The sequence below is a fragment of the Podarcis gaigeae genome (assembly GCF_964106915.1).
Source record: "Podarcis gaigeae genome assembly, chromosome: 4".
Classification (NCBI taxonomy): domain Eukaryota; kingdom Metazoa; phylum Chordata; class Lepidosauria; order Squamata; family Lacertidae; genus Podarcis; species Podarcis gaigeae.
In genome coordinates, this window is record NC_139677.1 from 85931032 (window position 1) to 85947960 (window position 16929).

At 44.0% G+C, this 16929-nt stretch overlaps 1 protein-coding gene across 1 annotated transcript; it reads left to right on the plus strand.

Annotated features, from left to right (window-relative positions):
- Nucleotides 1-2138: 2138 nt before the first annotated feature.
- LOC310843762 (vitelline membrane outer layer protein 1-like) lies at nucleotides 2139-6939 on the plus strand. Its single transcript, XM_083737486.1, has 3 exons — nucleotides 2139-3147; nucleotides 4698-4792; nucleotides 6556-6939. The coding sequence occupies exons 1-3, from the start codon at nucleotides 2974-2976 to the stop codon at nucleotides 6848-6850; spliced, it is 564 nt and encodes a 187-aa protein (XP_083593612.1). The 5' UTR covers nucleotides 2139-2973; the 3' UTR covers nucleotides 6851-6939.
- Nucleotides 6940-16929: the final 9990 nt, after the last annotated feature.

Consider the following 16929-nt stretch of genomic DNA (forward strand, 5'->3'; position numbering starts at 1 on the left):
GGCGTTTCCGTGCACTGCTCTGGTTCACCAGAAGCAGCTTAGTCATGCTGGCCACATGACCCAGATGCTGTACGCCAGCTCCCTCAGCCAATAAAGCGAGATGAGCGCCGCAACCCCAGAGTCGGCCACGACTGGACCTAATGGTCAGGGGTCCCTTTACCTTTACCTATACCCATGTACCAGTGATACCTAATTCTGTGCTCCTGGCCAAGGGCCACTACCTTCACTGGGAGGAGAGAGTGTTGGAAAAGGAAGGACAGGCAGAGGCAGGTACAGTGTGAACACGTGAATGAGACTTTTGGAGCATCCAGTTGGAATGCTCATAAAGGCTTCATTCTGTTTTGAGCAAGCAGAGGGATGTTTGTGCATTTCTAATTAGCATTGATGTCATCTTGACAGGTGGGGATCCTGGACACAGGCCCAATATTGTTCCAGAGGCAATCTGGTCTCTTTCTCTCTGAGAGTGGTAGAAGACTGGGGCATAGATGATATACAGCAGCCAACAACATCATGTTCATCTGCAAAGATGGAGAGGTGCTGAAGGGTCATGGACTTAACAGGGGTCGTTTTGGCTCACCGAGTCGTCGTCGCACCGGTTCTATCTGTGGGATACAGACAAAGGTGGAGGATAAACAAGGCCTGAGTGATGACACAGCACTTAATGATGTACACCTCTACTGCTGTTTCTGAGCCTTCTGCGTCTCCACATCTTACCATGTTTCTCTACTACTTTTCAGTAGTCGTGGATGTTAACTATCATTAAATATCAGCTGGAAAATGGTGTGTGTTGATCCAAATTGTGTAACTCTGTACATTTCCCTTCTGAATGAGAGGAAATAAATAAATAAATAAATAAATAAATAAATAAATAAATAAATAAAGGGCACAACTGTGCAGGTGTTGGTTAACCAACATACAGATATTGTGCTGAGTCACAGTCTGAATTCATCTTGCTGGTCCTGAAATCAAACATAGCACACCCTGGCGTTTCCAACCTAGAACTGAAATTATTTTGGTGGGTGGGGAAACATATGTTTAAATCCAAATTTAGAAAGTAAAATTGCCTGTGGGGCTGCTTTTAAAGGTATCAGCTGGTACAGAGTGCATCTGCTTAGTTGCTGGTGGTGGGCAGGAGTAGCCATACTGACTGTTGGAGGCAATATGCCTCTGAATAACACTTGCTGTGAATCACCAATGGGGAAAGCACTGGTTTTTTATTTTCTATTGGCATTTGGTTGGCCACTGTGAGAACAGGATGGCCAGATCCAGCAAGACTCTTCTTATGTTAAAAGATCAGAGCACATAATATCTATGCTAGAGAGCCAGTGTGGTGTAGTGGTTAAGAGCGGTAGTCTCCTAATCTGGGGAACCGGGTTCACGTCCCCGCTCCTCCACATGCAGCTGCTGGGTGACCTTGGGCCAGTCACACTTCTCTCTGAAGTCTCTCAGCCCCACTCACCTCACAGAGTGTTTGTTGTGGGGGAGGAAGGGAAAGGAGATTGTTAGCTGCTTTGAGACTCCTGAAGGGGAGTGAAAGGCGGGATATCAAATCCAAACTCTTCTTCTTCTTATCAGTGCCATTGCTTACCTGTTCATTTCTGGACTCAGTATAAAATGCTGCAGATTACTTGTAAAGCAGCAAGTGGTTTGGGGCCAGGTTATCTGAAGGACCTCCTGCACTGAAATTTATATGCCCGGGTCTTGAGTTTAGATTCTGAAGCCCTGCAGATGCATCTGTCATTCATATCTATTTGATTATCCAGCCCAAAAGGGTGTGTGTGTCTCTCTCTCTATGTAGGATCTGCATACTTGTGAAATTCTCTCACTAGGCAACTATCTTGTGACTCCAGGGATGTTTCTTATACAGTGGTACCTCGGGTTAAGTACTTAATTCGTTCCAGAGTTCAGTTCTTAACCTGAAACTGTTCTTAACCTGAAGCACCACTTTAGTTAATGGGGGCCTCCTGCTGCTGCCGCGCTGCCGGAGCACGATTTCTGTTCTCATCCTGAAGCAAAGTTCTTAACCCGAGGTAATATTTCTGGGTTAGCAGAGTCTGTAACCTGAAGCGTATGTAACCTGAAGTGTATGTAACCCAAGGTACCACTGTATCTGCGGGAAGAAATCATAGGGCCACAGTTGAGGTCCTATGTTAAGGGTGAATCAGCTAAACATTGCCTGTTTAGTTCATCAGAGGATTCCCATCTGGCAGTTAGAGAAAAATGTGGAGGCACTATTCTGCCCAACTGCGTAGTGAGAAACAAGCCTGCTACTCAATTTCAGATTATTTCGCCAACGAGTAAAGTCCCAGATTTGTGTTTGGAATGGGGGTAGGAAGTACAAACCACAGAGACCATAAATCCCCCCCATCCTATTCCTGGTTTGTGTCATTAACATATACTGTTAATTTTTATTTCGGGAATCTTAACATGTGGCACACAAATCTCCTGCCTAGAACTTATATGTTACCCCTCATTCCACTGGAATTTTCTTTCCTTCTGGTAGTGGTTTTTTCCATGATCTGCAGCCTGCGAACTGTAGGTCAGAATGGCTCATTATGGGGCCAGTTTGCACCCCAGCATGTATGATTCACAAACCTAGACTCAGCATTTAGTGACGTTTCTCCCTTCTTTCACATCTCCTGAATTGTCATTGTTGCAGTTCCAAGGATGTGGCTATAATACCCAAGTGTGTTGAGGGACATTGCAAAGATAGAGAAGAGGTTAAATTTTTGCAGGATTATTTCACCTTGGATGAGTTCCAGCAACTCTGAGAGGGTTTGGGGAATCCAACTCTTTTGTAAACTTCCTGGCCACTTTTTGACATGATGTACATTTAATGCAACTCTGTCTTCTGGTGGTATTGCCTGACTTCTTACTGAGTTCTGGAAATAGCAGCACAGCTCAAAGTCCTGGGCTAGAAATTCCCAGTTTTCTTTAACTTTCTGCTCCTTGATTCAGAGCAAATTACTTTCCATGGATTTTACCGTCCTGGCTGTGGTCTTCTTGACCCTCTCCTGCTTCCTTGCGCCCGCAGAAGCCCGAAACTATAATTCTATCCTCACAGTGTCAAATGGAGGACCGTGGGGTATTTGGGGTGCAATCCAGTTTTGCCCAGCAGGATCTTATGCTCATGGCTTCTCACTGAAGGTAAGCTTTGCTCCTGAGATGTTGTCACATCCAGCTCTCTCTAAAGTTCTTCCCCTCCTTTCTTTCCTTTCCCAGAACATAGTTTTAGACCTCCATGAGGAGGAGGGGGCACAGGCAATGGCTGTCCTCTTAAGTCTATTATTCTTCCCCTTTGTCTAAAAGGTGGAGAAGTGTTAAGGAATGATGGACCAGATATCAGCAACCAGGTGATGGGCTGGTTTCCTCTTCCCCTACCCTGAGGTTGATCAGGAGAGATTCTGTTAAATTCATTTCTTTACTGGGAAAATATTCTAGCATGGTTTGTTTCCATGTGTGTGTGTGTCTTTAGGGGTGCAAGTCCCCCTCAATGCCACAGGCTGTATGTAAGTGGCTGCATCCTGTTGGCTGTTGGGACCAGTGACCTTTGGGCCAGGTATGGTCAATGAAGCCCTTCCAATTGTCTCACAGGGCAATATCTTTTGGAGGTACTGTATTTGGCTCAGCTTTACTCAGACAAGCCTGATGCAATTAATAGACTTCAGTAGTGTTCATTAATGGGACAAATCTGTGTAAAGCTTAGTTGAATACCATCCCTATTTCCCCCACCCCTCACCCCCAGTGATCTGTGCAGGGAATAAGAGCTTTTTCCTCAATGGTAAGATTGTTTACTTTCTGTGCTATGTGGTTAGAATGGGACTCCATGATATTATTGAATGCCACCCCAGTGGTGCAAGATTCCAGAGTTTCCAGGCATTTAGCTGGGGTTCATGTTTTCTTTAGAGTGAGGCTGCTCCTCCTGCTCCGCTGGCACACATGGAGTAAAGTAAAGAGATCAATTAGCAGCCGCTCTTCATCTCCATCCTGCAGTTTGTCCTCCACTGAGGCACTTTTCTCCTGCATCCCATTTTCCACATCAGGCTCCCAGGGGGTAGAGAAATCAGTCATCATCTGCTCCTCAGGTAGCTGGTCTCACTGCTGCACTAACTGCTGCTGGAGCATCTACCTGACCTACTCCAGGGAAGTTGCTGTTCCTCCCCTCATTTTGGCATGGGCACACCTTCCTCACAGGTCCACCTCCAGGAAACACAAATCTCACCTTCTGACACCACTGTTGCATACCAGCCCAATTTCCAAGTGGTGCGAGATTCCAGGAGTTCCAAGTGCTTACCCAGGGTTCGGGTTTCCTTTTAGAATAAGACACAGTGGAGACATAAAGATTGTGGTGTCTTTATGATCTATAGTTTAATTTGCACATACATACAACCTGAGCCTACAATGGAGAGGTTTACAGCATTACCTACAAAAGGGTTTTGCTTCTCTCATAGCCTTGGATACAAACAGAAATCAAACATTAGTCCCTGGCCCTCTGCTTGCTGCTTTTCTTTTACCTCACATCACCAAAAACTCTGCTCTAAAACCCAGGCTTGTCTTTCTAACTATCTAAGAGTTGAAGGAGGGGTCCCACCCATTTGGTGTCTGGCACAGAGCCCTTTTTCCTTTGTTCTCTGAATGGGCCATCACCCAGATAATCACTTCATGAGGAAGCTAGCTTGGCATATTTTTCCCAATAGGTAGAGCCAGCTCAAGGCCTTGGGGATGATACAGCCCTGAATGGAGTCCGTCTCCACTGTACTGATGGATCAATAATTGAGTCTTCAGTTGGACCGTAAGTAGCTTTCTTGCTTTCATTTATTCTTTGGTGTAATTGTTTGGAAGATGGGAGGGGCTGACAGGAAATTACTTACGCTGGGTTAAATCAGCACCACCAAAAGGTGAACATCAGGATTCATACTGCCTGTTCAAAGCTCTCAAGTGGTATCAACTCTAGCATTTTCCTGGTTTCGAACACTACTTTGCAAGACCACAGAATTCATGACTGTTGGACACTTGCTGAGGCCTGTACTCCAGTAGGGGACCCTGTACCAACCTCTAGCTCTTCCTTGCTTAGCTGCCGCTCCTCCTTGCATGTTCACTTAACCTCTCTGAGCAAGTGAGTAGTGCAAGGAGGAAGGAGGACGAGCAGATTCTGCTCTTCCTGCCCTCCTCTTTTGCCATCTGTGTTGGACTCAGAGAAGAAGGCAAATGAAGGGGCAGTGATGGCACTTAAGGAGGGAAACATTAAGGCAGAGCTTTCCAAACTGTGTGTCACAACACATTTGTGTGTCAGCTGCAGTGTGTAGTTGTGTCGCGTTAACTCTCCCCACACTCCTTCATGGAAAGTTCGGAAAGCTCTGTATTAAGGGGATCTTACTCAAGGCCAAATCTGGACCTGGCTCTGCCTCATGGAAGCCAAGAAACGAATAGAGACAGACTCCAATTCTATTCAAGAGAACCAGGATGTTCTTAGAAAACACCATATTACTGTCAGGAATTAGATAACTGGAAGGACTAAGTGAAGTTATTTGTTTGGGAGTTGCATTGAGTTCAGTGAGACTTACTTCTAGGTAAAGTGTTTGTCACTGGAAGGACAGATCGTGAAGCTGAGGCTCCAATACTTTGGCCACCTCATGAGAAGAAAAGACTCCCTGGAAAAGAACCTGATGTTGGGAAAGATGGAGGGCACAAGGAGAAGGGGACGACAGAGGATGAGATGGTTGGACAGTGTTCTCGAAGCTACCAGCATGAGTTTGACCAAACTGCGGGAGGCAGTGGAAGACAGGAGGGCCTGGTGTGCTCTGGTCCATGGGGTCACGAAGAGTCGGACACGACTAAACGACTAAACAACAACAAAGTGTTTGTAGGATTGCAGCCCAAGTCAGTTATTGTTTTTCCTTACAGGACCACTAATTATTAAAGTACTAGCCCACATTTCCTCCCAAAGAAGTACTTTATTTTAAAAATACTGTTAAAACAAAATATATTCGAAACATTTGAAAACAATTTTAAACTATCTAAAGCCTACCCCTGTACCCAGGCATATGATACCCTAGTTGTTGGTGTTTTCTTCTTGACAGCAGGGATGGAGGATCATAATCCTATATCCCACATTACATCCTCTGAAATATACTGGTTGTTTTGCTTCAGGAGAGTTCTCTAACTTAAAAGAAGTCGAGCCCTAGTGAACTGATCTATGTGCCCTGTCATCTCTCTCCTTTTCCAGTAAATATATAATTTTGCTAGATCGTTCTACCAAGCAAGATTTATTGTAAATGGAACATCAAAATGATATCAAACAGTTTCATAGACTTACTAACTCTACCTAATTCTGGGTTCCTGGCCATGGACTACTGCCTTCACTGGGAGGAGAGAATGTTGGGGTGGAAGAAGGGACAGAGGCAGGTACGTTGTGGACATTTGAAGGCAGCAATGGAAAGGCCTTTGAGACTTTTGGAGCATCCTCTTGGAATGCTCACAAGTGCTTGATCCCATTTGGAGCAAGCAGAGGGATCCTTGTGCATTTCTAATTAACAGTAGTATCTTCTTTGACAGGTGGGGATCCTGGAAAGAAATTAAATACTGTCCCCAAGGCAATCTGGTCTCTTTCTCTCTGAGAGTGGAAGAACACCAAGGCAAAGGCGATGATACAGCAGCCAACAACGTCCAGTTCACCTGCCAAGACGGAACTGCACTGACAGGCCAGGGACTTGCCTGGGGTAGATTTGGCTCTTGGAGCAGTCGCTGCTATTCTGGTTCTGTCTGTGGGATCCAGACAAAGGTGCAGGGTTACCAAGGCGAGCGCGATGACACAGCACTTAATGATGTGAAGCTCTTCTGCTGCCGCTGAACACTATGGTGTCTCCTTATCATACAATGTTTCTCTGCTACTTTTCCGTTGTCATGGATGTTAACCACAATTAAATATCAGCTTGAGAATGGTGTGTGTCTATTTTGAACCGAATTACTTAACTCACTTCCCAATGAGAGGCAATGAAAAATATTAAATAAGAGGCACAGCTCTGCAGGTGTTAATAGTGTTGGATGCACTATTCTGTCAATTTGCTTAGTAAGAAACCAGCCTGCTGCCAACATTCCGTAATTTCAACCAATGATTAAAGTTACAGATTGATGTTTAGAGGTGGGGTGGGGTTGGGTGTGGGGAGAAGTGCAAACCACAAAGGTAATAAACCAGGCATAGGCAAACTTGGCCCTCCAGATGTTTTAGGGACTACAACTCCCATCATCCCTAGCTAACAGGACCACTAGTCAGGGATAATGGGAATTGTAGTCTCAAAACATCTGGAGGGCTGAGTTTGCCTATGCCTGTAATAAACTATGGGGGGAACACAACAACTGCCTGCAGAAAGGACTTCCCAGTTGTGCGTGAACATCAGTGTACTTCCTGGTGAAGTGACCATTGTCCCAAATAGCTGTGTGATCAAGCAGCAACATTTATATTTTACAACCAAGAGGGAGCAGCAAAGGCAGATGTTCATGCTATTTTTAACTTGGGTCTTCCTTCCTTCCTTCCTTCCTTCCTTCCTTCCTTCCTTCCTTCCTTCCTTCCTGGTGTACGTGTGTTTGTGTGTTTGTGTGTGTGTGTGTGTGAGAGAGAGAGTCTGTATACATTTTTAAAATCACCCAATTAACACATATATAGTCCACCATTGTACCTATATTGAGGAGTGATGACCTTAGCGTTAATGTTTCATTGTCCAAATGGAAGCCTCTGAACAGGAGACAATCGCCTGCCCTTTCTATCGCCCCATACTGGTTCAAGGTAATTTATTGCAAGCATTGTTACTTTAATCCCAACAATTCTTAAGCTTACCTTCCAACACAACACGGCCAAATCTGGGACACCATGTACCAAGTCTGCACTTGTGTGTGACTCATGTGAGGTGCACCAAATCACCCTCCAAAAGGCCTTTTGGGGGCACAAGGCCTTGAAACATGCATTTTGGAGCACCACACAAGATCACTGTCCCCCAAAAGCATTTTTTGTCGGGCAACGATCTTGTGTGCTTTCGGGCACTGTGCCTGAAAAAAGTGTAGTCTGAAATCTCACAAGATTGCGGCGGCCATTTTGGCCTCTGTCCTCTCTTTAAAAAGGATGTCCCATTTTCCCCCTCAAGGCAGTTGATGGATATGCTTAGGCAGAGGAAATTTGTAGTTGACTATGTGTTGGTACAAGGATTTTGGATTGTGCCCTTACCAGCTTCCTATCCTTTCCCTTCTCCTGAAATCTGGAAATGCAGAGAGGTTCTCACCATCTTTATATGTTTTTAAACTTTAGGTTTTCTGGAAGATCTCCAATAAGGTACTTTCCATAATGTTTGCCTTCCCATCAACATGTTGTGAAAAAACCCCCCCCACTGGTAAATAATATGACTGTGGTTGCTGGTTGCAGGGACAGAAGTTTGTCACAAGCACAGCTGCTCCAAGTTCTGATTGACATACAGACATTTTACAAAAAACAACAACCCCAAAACCAAAAAACCCCAATCTTTTCATGAAGTGTTACAGATGGTGGTGGGAGGTCAACACAAATAAACCTTTGGTACTGCACAGAATGCAGCTTATGTAAATTAGAAATCTGGTTGGTTGTGATTTACCATGTGAGTTCTAAGCTCGCCTGCTGTCCCACATGTAGTCCTTTTGGCACTAGGTGGCGCTGTGGGTTAAACCACAGAGCCTAGGGCTTGCCGATCAGAAGGTTGGTGGTTCGAATCCCCACAACGAGGTGAGCTCCTGTTGCTCGGTCCCTGCTCCTGCCAACCTAGCAGTTTGAAAGCACGTCAAAGTGCAAGTAGATAAATAGGTACCGCTCCGATGGGAAGGGACACGGCATTTCTGGTTCGCCAGAAGCGGCTTACTCATGCTGGCCACATGACCTGGAAGCTGTACGACGGCTCCCTCGGCCAATAAAGCGAGATGAGCGCTGCAGCCCCAGAGTCAGTCACAACTGGACCTAATGGTCAGGGGTACCTTTACCTTTACCTTAAATATCTTTTTATTGACACACCCACTTTAAGGTTCCTTCTTTGGGTCCCCCACCAAGTAAGGTGTGATGGGTGGAAAGAGTCTTTTTAGTAGTGGCATCCTGGTTATTTAATGCCTTGCCCAGCTAAGCTTATCTGGGTGGCCCCAATACTGTAATCCTTTTGGCATTAAGTGAAGATCTTCCCATTTTCCCAGGTGTTTTATGTTTTTAAGATAGTTCAGTGCTTTTGGGCTGCTTGGTATTGTTTGCTGCTGTGATTTCTAACTGTGATTATTTGTTTCCGATAATTATTGAACAATATATGAATGTTGTCAGTAGGATAAAGAAACACATACATTCATGCTTCCTCAAAGGGACTGGTTGTATTCCACTGGTTACAACAGGCTCAGAGCCAAATTCAGGCAAATTGAAGGACAGGAGATTTTCTTCTCAGGGATATACAAGGCACTGTACCTTACTGCAAGTACCTCAGTAATTTATCATTCATTAAGTAGCACAAGGCTGCTCTGGTTTTGGATTTTAAATATATCACAAGATGTTCCTTCTTAAATACCAAGGTGTACCTTTCTTTTGAGTGGCTTATCTTCTTTCCTTCCAAAGGAAGCAAATGAGAAAACGGAAATGTGTGCTTTTCCTTCACAAGACCCATGAATTCATTCAAAGGGTGACTGTTGCTTGAACACATTGTTGATTATTACAGTCTATACCTATTTATGTTTCTTGCAGACACATGTGCCAGAAATCCATAGGCCAATCAAGTCACTGGATGGATAGCAAGAGGGAAATAACCAATTGCATTACATACAAAAGAATGAAAAGGGAAAGGGTAGAGCGCCAAAGTACACTCTAAGGCTAATTGGTTTTGGAGGCACATACTCAAGGAAACCAGTGTTGGGGATGGGCAAGTCATAGAAACTCTATAGTCGTTCCTCTCTGCTCAGCTATGGATAGTGAAAGGTGAACCTGTCCATACCAGTTTCTCACTATTTCACTATTTCTCACTATTTCACTATTTCTCACTATTTCACTATTTCTCACTATTGAAAGGTGAACCTGTCCATACCAGTTTCTCACTATTTCAGCCTTAAGTCTGTTCTAATCCCAGAAGTAACTCCTCACCCCCAGAAGGCCACAGGAAGAGAATATTGTGCATGCATGCATGCATGCATGCAGGGGAATGTTATAATAACTGGGTAGGCTATGAATTTTGCTCTAATTTGGAATCATTTCTTCAGAAGACAGATCTGTAAGTTTATGTTTCTGACAAAGGGCAGTGTATGAACTTTAATTTGGATATTGCCGTCGTTGTCTTTTCTTTTTACAGGCTTGGATCATGGAGTGAGATTGAGAAATGCAAAAGAGGCAACCTGGTGTCCTTTTCTATGAGTGTGGAACCACCACAGGGGATATTTGATGATACAGCAGCCAATAACATTCATTTCATGTGTGATGATGGGTCTACACTGAAGGGCAAGTCTCCATCCTGGGCAAAATTTGGCCCCTGGAGCAGCAACTGCACTACGGGCTTCATATGTGGCATCCAAACAAAGGTGGAAGATAACCAAAACAGTTCTGATATGACAGGACTTAATTATGTGCGGATGTTCTGTTGTGACTGATCTGCCACCCTGCTGCACAGCCCTCGTCCGCTGGCAGCAGAGGATGGTGTGCAGTGGTGGTGCTTACCTGACCTCCTGAAAGCTGAACTGCTGCTGCTTGCTGGAAGGGAGAGGGGCAAGGCATTGGGGAGCTTGGTGTGGTGCAAACACATTGGCAGAGCCAATCCAGTACTCCTGCTGGTGTGTTTGCACTGTGCCGACTGCTTCTCTTTCTGTCCTTCCTTGTAAGCAGCAGTGACTCATCTGTTGGAAGGGTCACTGATTCCCCTCCCCCTGAATCCGAGAAGGCGATTGTATTTAGACAGAATATAGCATGATTTTGGAAATCTCTGGGGTCTCTTTCAATTTTCAACTGCTACAAGCATATGTGGACTGCTTTTTTAAAACAACAACAACAACATAAACTTACTTATAATGAAGTAGACATGCACCAGATCATTAAAAAAGCTAAGTGATTCTCTTGTTTCAATTAAGTCTTAAAATATTACACACGCTAACCCTCATGTTACGTTTGGGGAAAATGTTTGGTTAATTCTCTTTGTCATTTGATACTTTGTTACAGTTCACTTTTTTGTTGTTATATTAAAACTCAGTGAAAATATTATAAAAAAGATATTCATCAGACAAATTTATTGAAAGATGGAATGAAGTTCATTTATGAATCATTGGAATACCAAATTTTGTGACAACAGAAACTATATATGTTATTTCCTCTTACAGAATTCCTTTTGATTATTTCTCTCATACAGAAAAACACACGAGAGACATCTTTCTATAATACATTCGATGACCGCCTGTTCTGTTCTTTCACTGTTAAAAAAGAAATAAAATAAACTGAAGCATATGTTTATCTCTTACACATCCTATGGAGTAAATGTAGGTCTGTGGACTGTAACAAGTGTTTCTTATAAAAATAAAATCTGTCTTGGGACTTGTCCTCATTTGAGCTGTAACTCACTAGGAATCCACGTTTTATCGCTTTGAATTTGCCCTCATTAGTCCACACAGTCAGGTATTTGGAGTTGAGGACCCAGTCAGTGAATGTGTGTCTGTGTTGCCAACCATTTCCATTGTTTTTTTGGTCCCTCTGAGTTTTCGTGTTCCTGCCTCCACAGGTTAAAAAGGCAGCACTGCTCTTTTTGCCCTCATATCTGCCTACCTCCAGTTGAGAATGTCCATGACCCTCCCTTAAAAAAAAATATTCCTGAACAAATTTGTGCACATAAGTTATTTAGGAATAGTGAAAATAATAATAGAATCATAGAGTAATAGAGTTGGAAAGGACTATGAGAGTCATCTAGTCCCATCCCCTTCAAAGCATGATGTAGGGTTCAAATCCACAAATAGCTTCTATTCGTATTGACACATTAAATGATTTATAAAAGTACAAGTGAGGAACTCAAACTTAGTTCTTCCTGTGTGTGGCTATTATTCTGTCTGTGGTTTTTCTTCCTGTCCTTGTAAGATCTTATGTCTTTCTTTCCCCTGGTTGTCACTGTTATCTATCATGCCTTGGGCGGAGCTGATATCCCATTGTTGTTCTAGAAATTTCTCTATTGCTCTGTCCTGTGCTTCATTGCTTTGCAACTTTAACAACAGCCACAAAAGTCACTCTGCCTCAATAAATAGCCTGTTTTTACCATTTCTCCTCTCAGCCTGGGAAGAAGAATGGCCTGTCAAACTGCAGATGATTCAGTTTGTGATCTCATCTTTCCTAGCACACGCCTGTACTTTAGTCCAGTTAAGCTTTAATTAACAGGAGAAAGTCTGCTTCTTAATTGCAGCATTGGACGGTTTTTGGCAGGCAAAGAACTTTTGCATTCAGCACCTCCCTGCCCCCCTCATTGCATGTGAGAGCCTGGGTAAAGAGACGAACTGTGAGTGAAGCCTATTTCTCCTTGTCCCTGAGGGGAATTTGCAAGGATAATTACCCTCAATCATCTTTGTTTTACCTTCACCAACAATCTCGTGCTGCCGTGGGGTCTGCCTCCATTAAGGCAGAACAGAACCGGAAGCTGCCTCTTTCTCTCTCTATGTGTGTGCCTGTGGATTTTATTTATTTTCTATTTCTATTTATTTATTTGGATTTTTATTCTGCTTTTGGCCCCATCCACCCATGGAAGATTGGCCACATTCCAATTTACCCCTTGGGGCAAAATCGCTTCCCTGCTCCGGTCATATAGGGATAGATAAATGGATATGTTATTTTCTTCTGAGTCCTGAAGGACAGCAATCAAAACTATGGTTAGAGAGCAGTGGAGAAGTGGATCCATGATCACATCTGTGGTCCCAAATGCTCAGGTGGCCAGAATAGAAGTTTCCCCCTCTTCTGTTTGCTGCAATGGTGAACGGCTGTTGTAGCTGAGTGACCTAGACTGCCACCCTCTTGGCAGAGTGTGTCTCTTCTTATCAGCTGTGAGAGGAGCAGGAAGAGGAGATACAGGCAGCATGTGTGTCAGAGTGTGTGTGAGCAAACTAGGGGTGACAAGGTGAGACATTCACCTCTTGTGGTCGTGGCAGACAGAAGTGGGTTAGGAGGAGCTGCTTCCCATAGTGCTCAGCCCTAGGAAGATGCAGAGGTCACCTGGCTAAGAGGGGGGAAAGGCTTCAGAATGCAGCAAGCCGGAAGTTTGCACAACAGCTTACTAAAATGAAATAAAGAGATGTTGCTAAAAGAGAACTGGGACATGGCGATGCCCACTAAGAAACATAGGATTGCTTCCTAAAGTGCAGTAATGGCTGGTTGTAGTTATTTCATAACTAGGCTGACACCATCTATAAGACCCTGTATTCAGGAGCACTGGAAGAGAGCCTCTGATGACAATAAGTAGACCTGGGAGGAGGTGATCCTTGAGGTAAGCTGCTCCCAGGCCATTTAAGGAGTAGACAATAAATCACTAGTGCAATATAGTGAATTTGTCCACAAGCCCTTTAAGAGCCTTGATACCCCATGCGGAACTTTCTGTACTGTTTTCAAAGTCACCCCACGCATAACTCATTTCAGTTAATCTAACAGGAAGATCATGGATAGTGGACACAAGACTACCTCCAGCCCTGTAAGGTTATAGTGTATCAGATTAAGCTGATAAAAATTCATTTCAATGAATGATTCATTTCAGCAAAAAATGGTGAAATGGACAGTTCAGCAATTTGTTTCAGTGCTTGCCTTCAAGCAGCAGTTAGTTTCAGCAGTTAGCTTTGGTAGTTGGATTAGCCAGTTTTCTAGAGTCAGTAATCTGTTTTAGAAATTAAAGGTCATGGATGTACTCGAGTGGAGAACACTCCCTTGAGCAATGGGACTTCCTTTCCTCCCTTTGCATCCCCTGCAGAACCTCAAAAGGTGCTCCAAAGGGTTGGGGAACCCTCCAGAGCAGATTTTTAGGGGGGGATGAGGAGCTGGCGGAAGAAGAAAAGAAACAAAGTCCCATTGCACAAACAGATTTCCGATGTCCATGTGAATGGATCATTGTTTCATTATCCTCCACCTTTGTTTTTAAATCCCAAACTTTGCTTTCAGAATGTCCATCCATATATTCACATGCTCCTGTTTAGACATAAATTGCAGAGACATTTTTCCTTCAAAGCATTCACTAAAGCTGTTGCAACTCTTGCTGTTGTTCCGTTGGAGGGCTTTTCATCCCGAGTAGGCACCATGTTTTTCAGGTCTGCTGCCTTTTTTGGATGTGTCCGTAACTGCCTTCCATTCAAACAAAAGCGCTGCTGCTGCTGTTTAGTCGTGTCTGACTTTTCATGATCCTATGGACCAGAGCGCGCCAGGCCCTCCTGTCTTCCACTGCCTCCTGCAGTTTGGTCAGCTCATGTTAGTAGCTTCGAGAACACTATCCAACCATCTCGTCCTCTGTCATCCCCTTCTCCTTGTGCCCTCCATCTTTCCCAACACCAGGGTCTTTTCCAGGGAGTCTTCTCTTCTCATGAGGTGGCCAAAGTATTGGAGCTGCAGCTTCAGGATCTGTCCTTCCAGTGATCACTCAGGGTTGATTTCCTTCAGAATGGGTAGGTTTGATCTTCTTGCAGTTCATGGGACTCTCAAGAGTCTCCTCCAGCAGCATAATTCAAAAGCATCAATTCTTCGGCAATCAGCCTTGTTTGTGGTCCAGCTCTCACTTCCAGACATCACTACTGGGAAAACCATAGCTTTAACTATACGGATCTTTGTTGGCAAGGTGATTTCTCTAAGTGTCACTAAGAGCCTTCCATTCAAACAAAAGTAGTGGGCAATATTGCTTTCATTCGCTGAAGTGGTGCTTGCTGATTATCCAAACCTAAAGGCACCAAGTGTGGTATATCTTGGCCCATTTTTATGGCTCATAAGTATAGTCATTGCTGTATCCGGATAGGAAGCACTTGCCTCATGCCACCATCTCCCCACTCCTCATAAACAAAGACTTTGCAGCTGTGCATTAGCCTTTCTTTCTCATGATTTTTTGTGTCCTCCAACAGGTCTTTGCAGGTCTCTAATAGACCTCACAGTATGAGGCTTGCTGTAAAAGTCTGAAGGGTACTATGAAGCTGATGGTGAAATTCTGCTGTTCTAGTTATCTGTGGACATACGGTATCTACACCCCAAAGTTATATCACCTTTCTATCAGGTGAACTGTCATGGCTTCACCTGAATGGTTTTGTGGACAGCAGATTGATGAGGGAACTAACTCTCCTTTTGAGAAAACTAGTAGACACACAGTGGAGCTACAGTTATCAAGATACAAGACACCTTTTCCCTCTCTCTGACACCCTCTTCTGTATGTGTCCCCCCCCCCCATTTCCTCCATGCCTAGTGGTTTCCCATGAAAAGGTAACATCACTTTTGCTGGAAGTCTGAACTCCCTGCTTGAGGACTTGTGGCAATTTGGCTGAGGAACGCATGTGGCTCAAGAGTAGCAGTTTGCCCAACCCTGTTCTAAAGCCAATTGTACGGTCCTGGTCTTTGTCCCTGAAATGATGTCCTCGCCCTTTTGATAGCTCTCCTCACTTCCCCTTGCAAATGGCTTCTGCTTGTGCAGGAACTTCCTAAAAGCCACTGGTAATGGGGGTGAGGTAAGCACAGGACCAGGAAGACTTCATAGTCCTCTCCATCTGCTCTGCTCTGTGATGGATCAGTGGAACATGGGAGGTGTTGCTCAGGACAGAGAGTTCATGCATTTCATTGTCCTGAACCCTTTAAATTCCCTGCTCACGTCCATGTTTCATTGCTCAGTTTATGGACTCTCTTCTTCTGCCTGTAGAGTAATTGTCAGCTGAGAGACGGTAAGCAGAACTCCAAGTGAGGGCAAAGAAAGGCAAGGGTTGCAATGTAGCCAGAATGACGTAGGCCTGGTCAACTGTCAGACTTAAGCGAATTAGAGCTGGGTGGGGGATTCAGCCAAAGTATTCTTGCTCTTGGTATTAGGCCCTTTTTGGGAAAATGTACCTCACCTTTCGCAAAACCTTTCAGGGTATTTAAATATGCATTTCTTTTGAAGGGTTGCAAGTCTATAAAACAGAAATGGAGGGAATTTGCATAGGAGAGACATTTTAGCATGGGCAAAGGGTGGGTAAGAAATGCACATTTTAGTCCTCCTCCCATAATATTTTTATTAGTTTTCATTTACAATCCAATAATAGCCTCATTATAACAATACCAGTTTATAATACAATTATTGATATCAATAATTTAAGTATCAAATTATATACAGTGGACTCTTGGGTTGTGAATGTGATATGTGTGGGAGGCATGTTCGCAACCCACAGCTTTCTCAACCCGCAGCGCCTCGTCTCCGCACGCGCGGGTTGCTATTAGGTGCTTCTGAGCACGCGCAAAGCACAATCTAGTGTTTCTGGTACTTCCGTGTTTTGGCACGTCTGTATCCCGAAATCACGCAGCGTGAAGCGTCTGTAACCCGATGTATGATTGTAATTTAGTTAAAGTGGCCCCACACGTGCTAGAATTGATGGCTTGATTGTTTGCTTTATATCTTTGTTCTTCCTGTGTGTGGCAATTATTCTGTCCGTGGTTTTATTTCCTGACCTTGTAAGATATTATGTCTTTCTTTCCCCTGGTTGTTGCTGTTATCCATCATGCCTTGGGCAGAACTGATATCTCATTGTTGTTCTAGAAATTTCTCTCTTGCTCTGTCCCATGCTTCATTGTTTTGCAACTTTAACAACAGCTGCAAAAGTCACTCTGTCCCAATAAATAATCCACTTTTACCATTTTTCCTCTCAGCTTGGGTAGAAGAGTGGTCTGTTGAACTGCAGATGACTCAGTTCCTTGGCCAGTTCACAGACTCCTTTCATCCTCCCTTC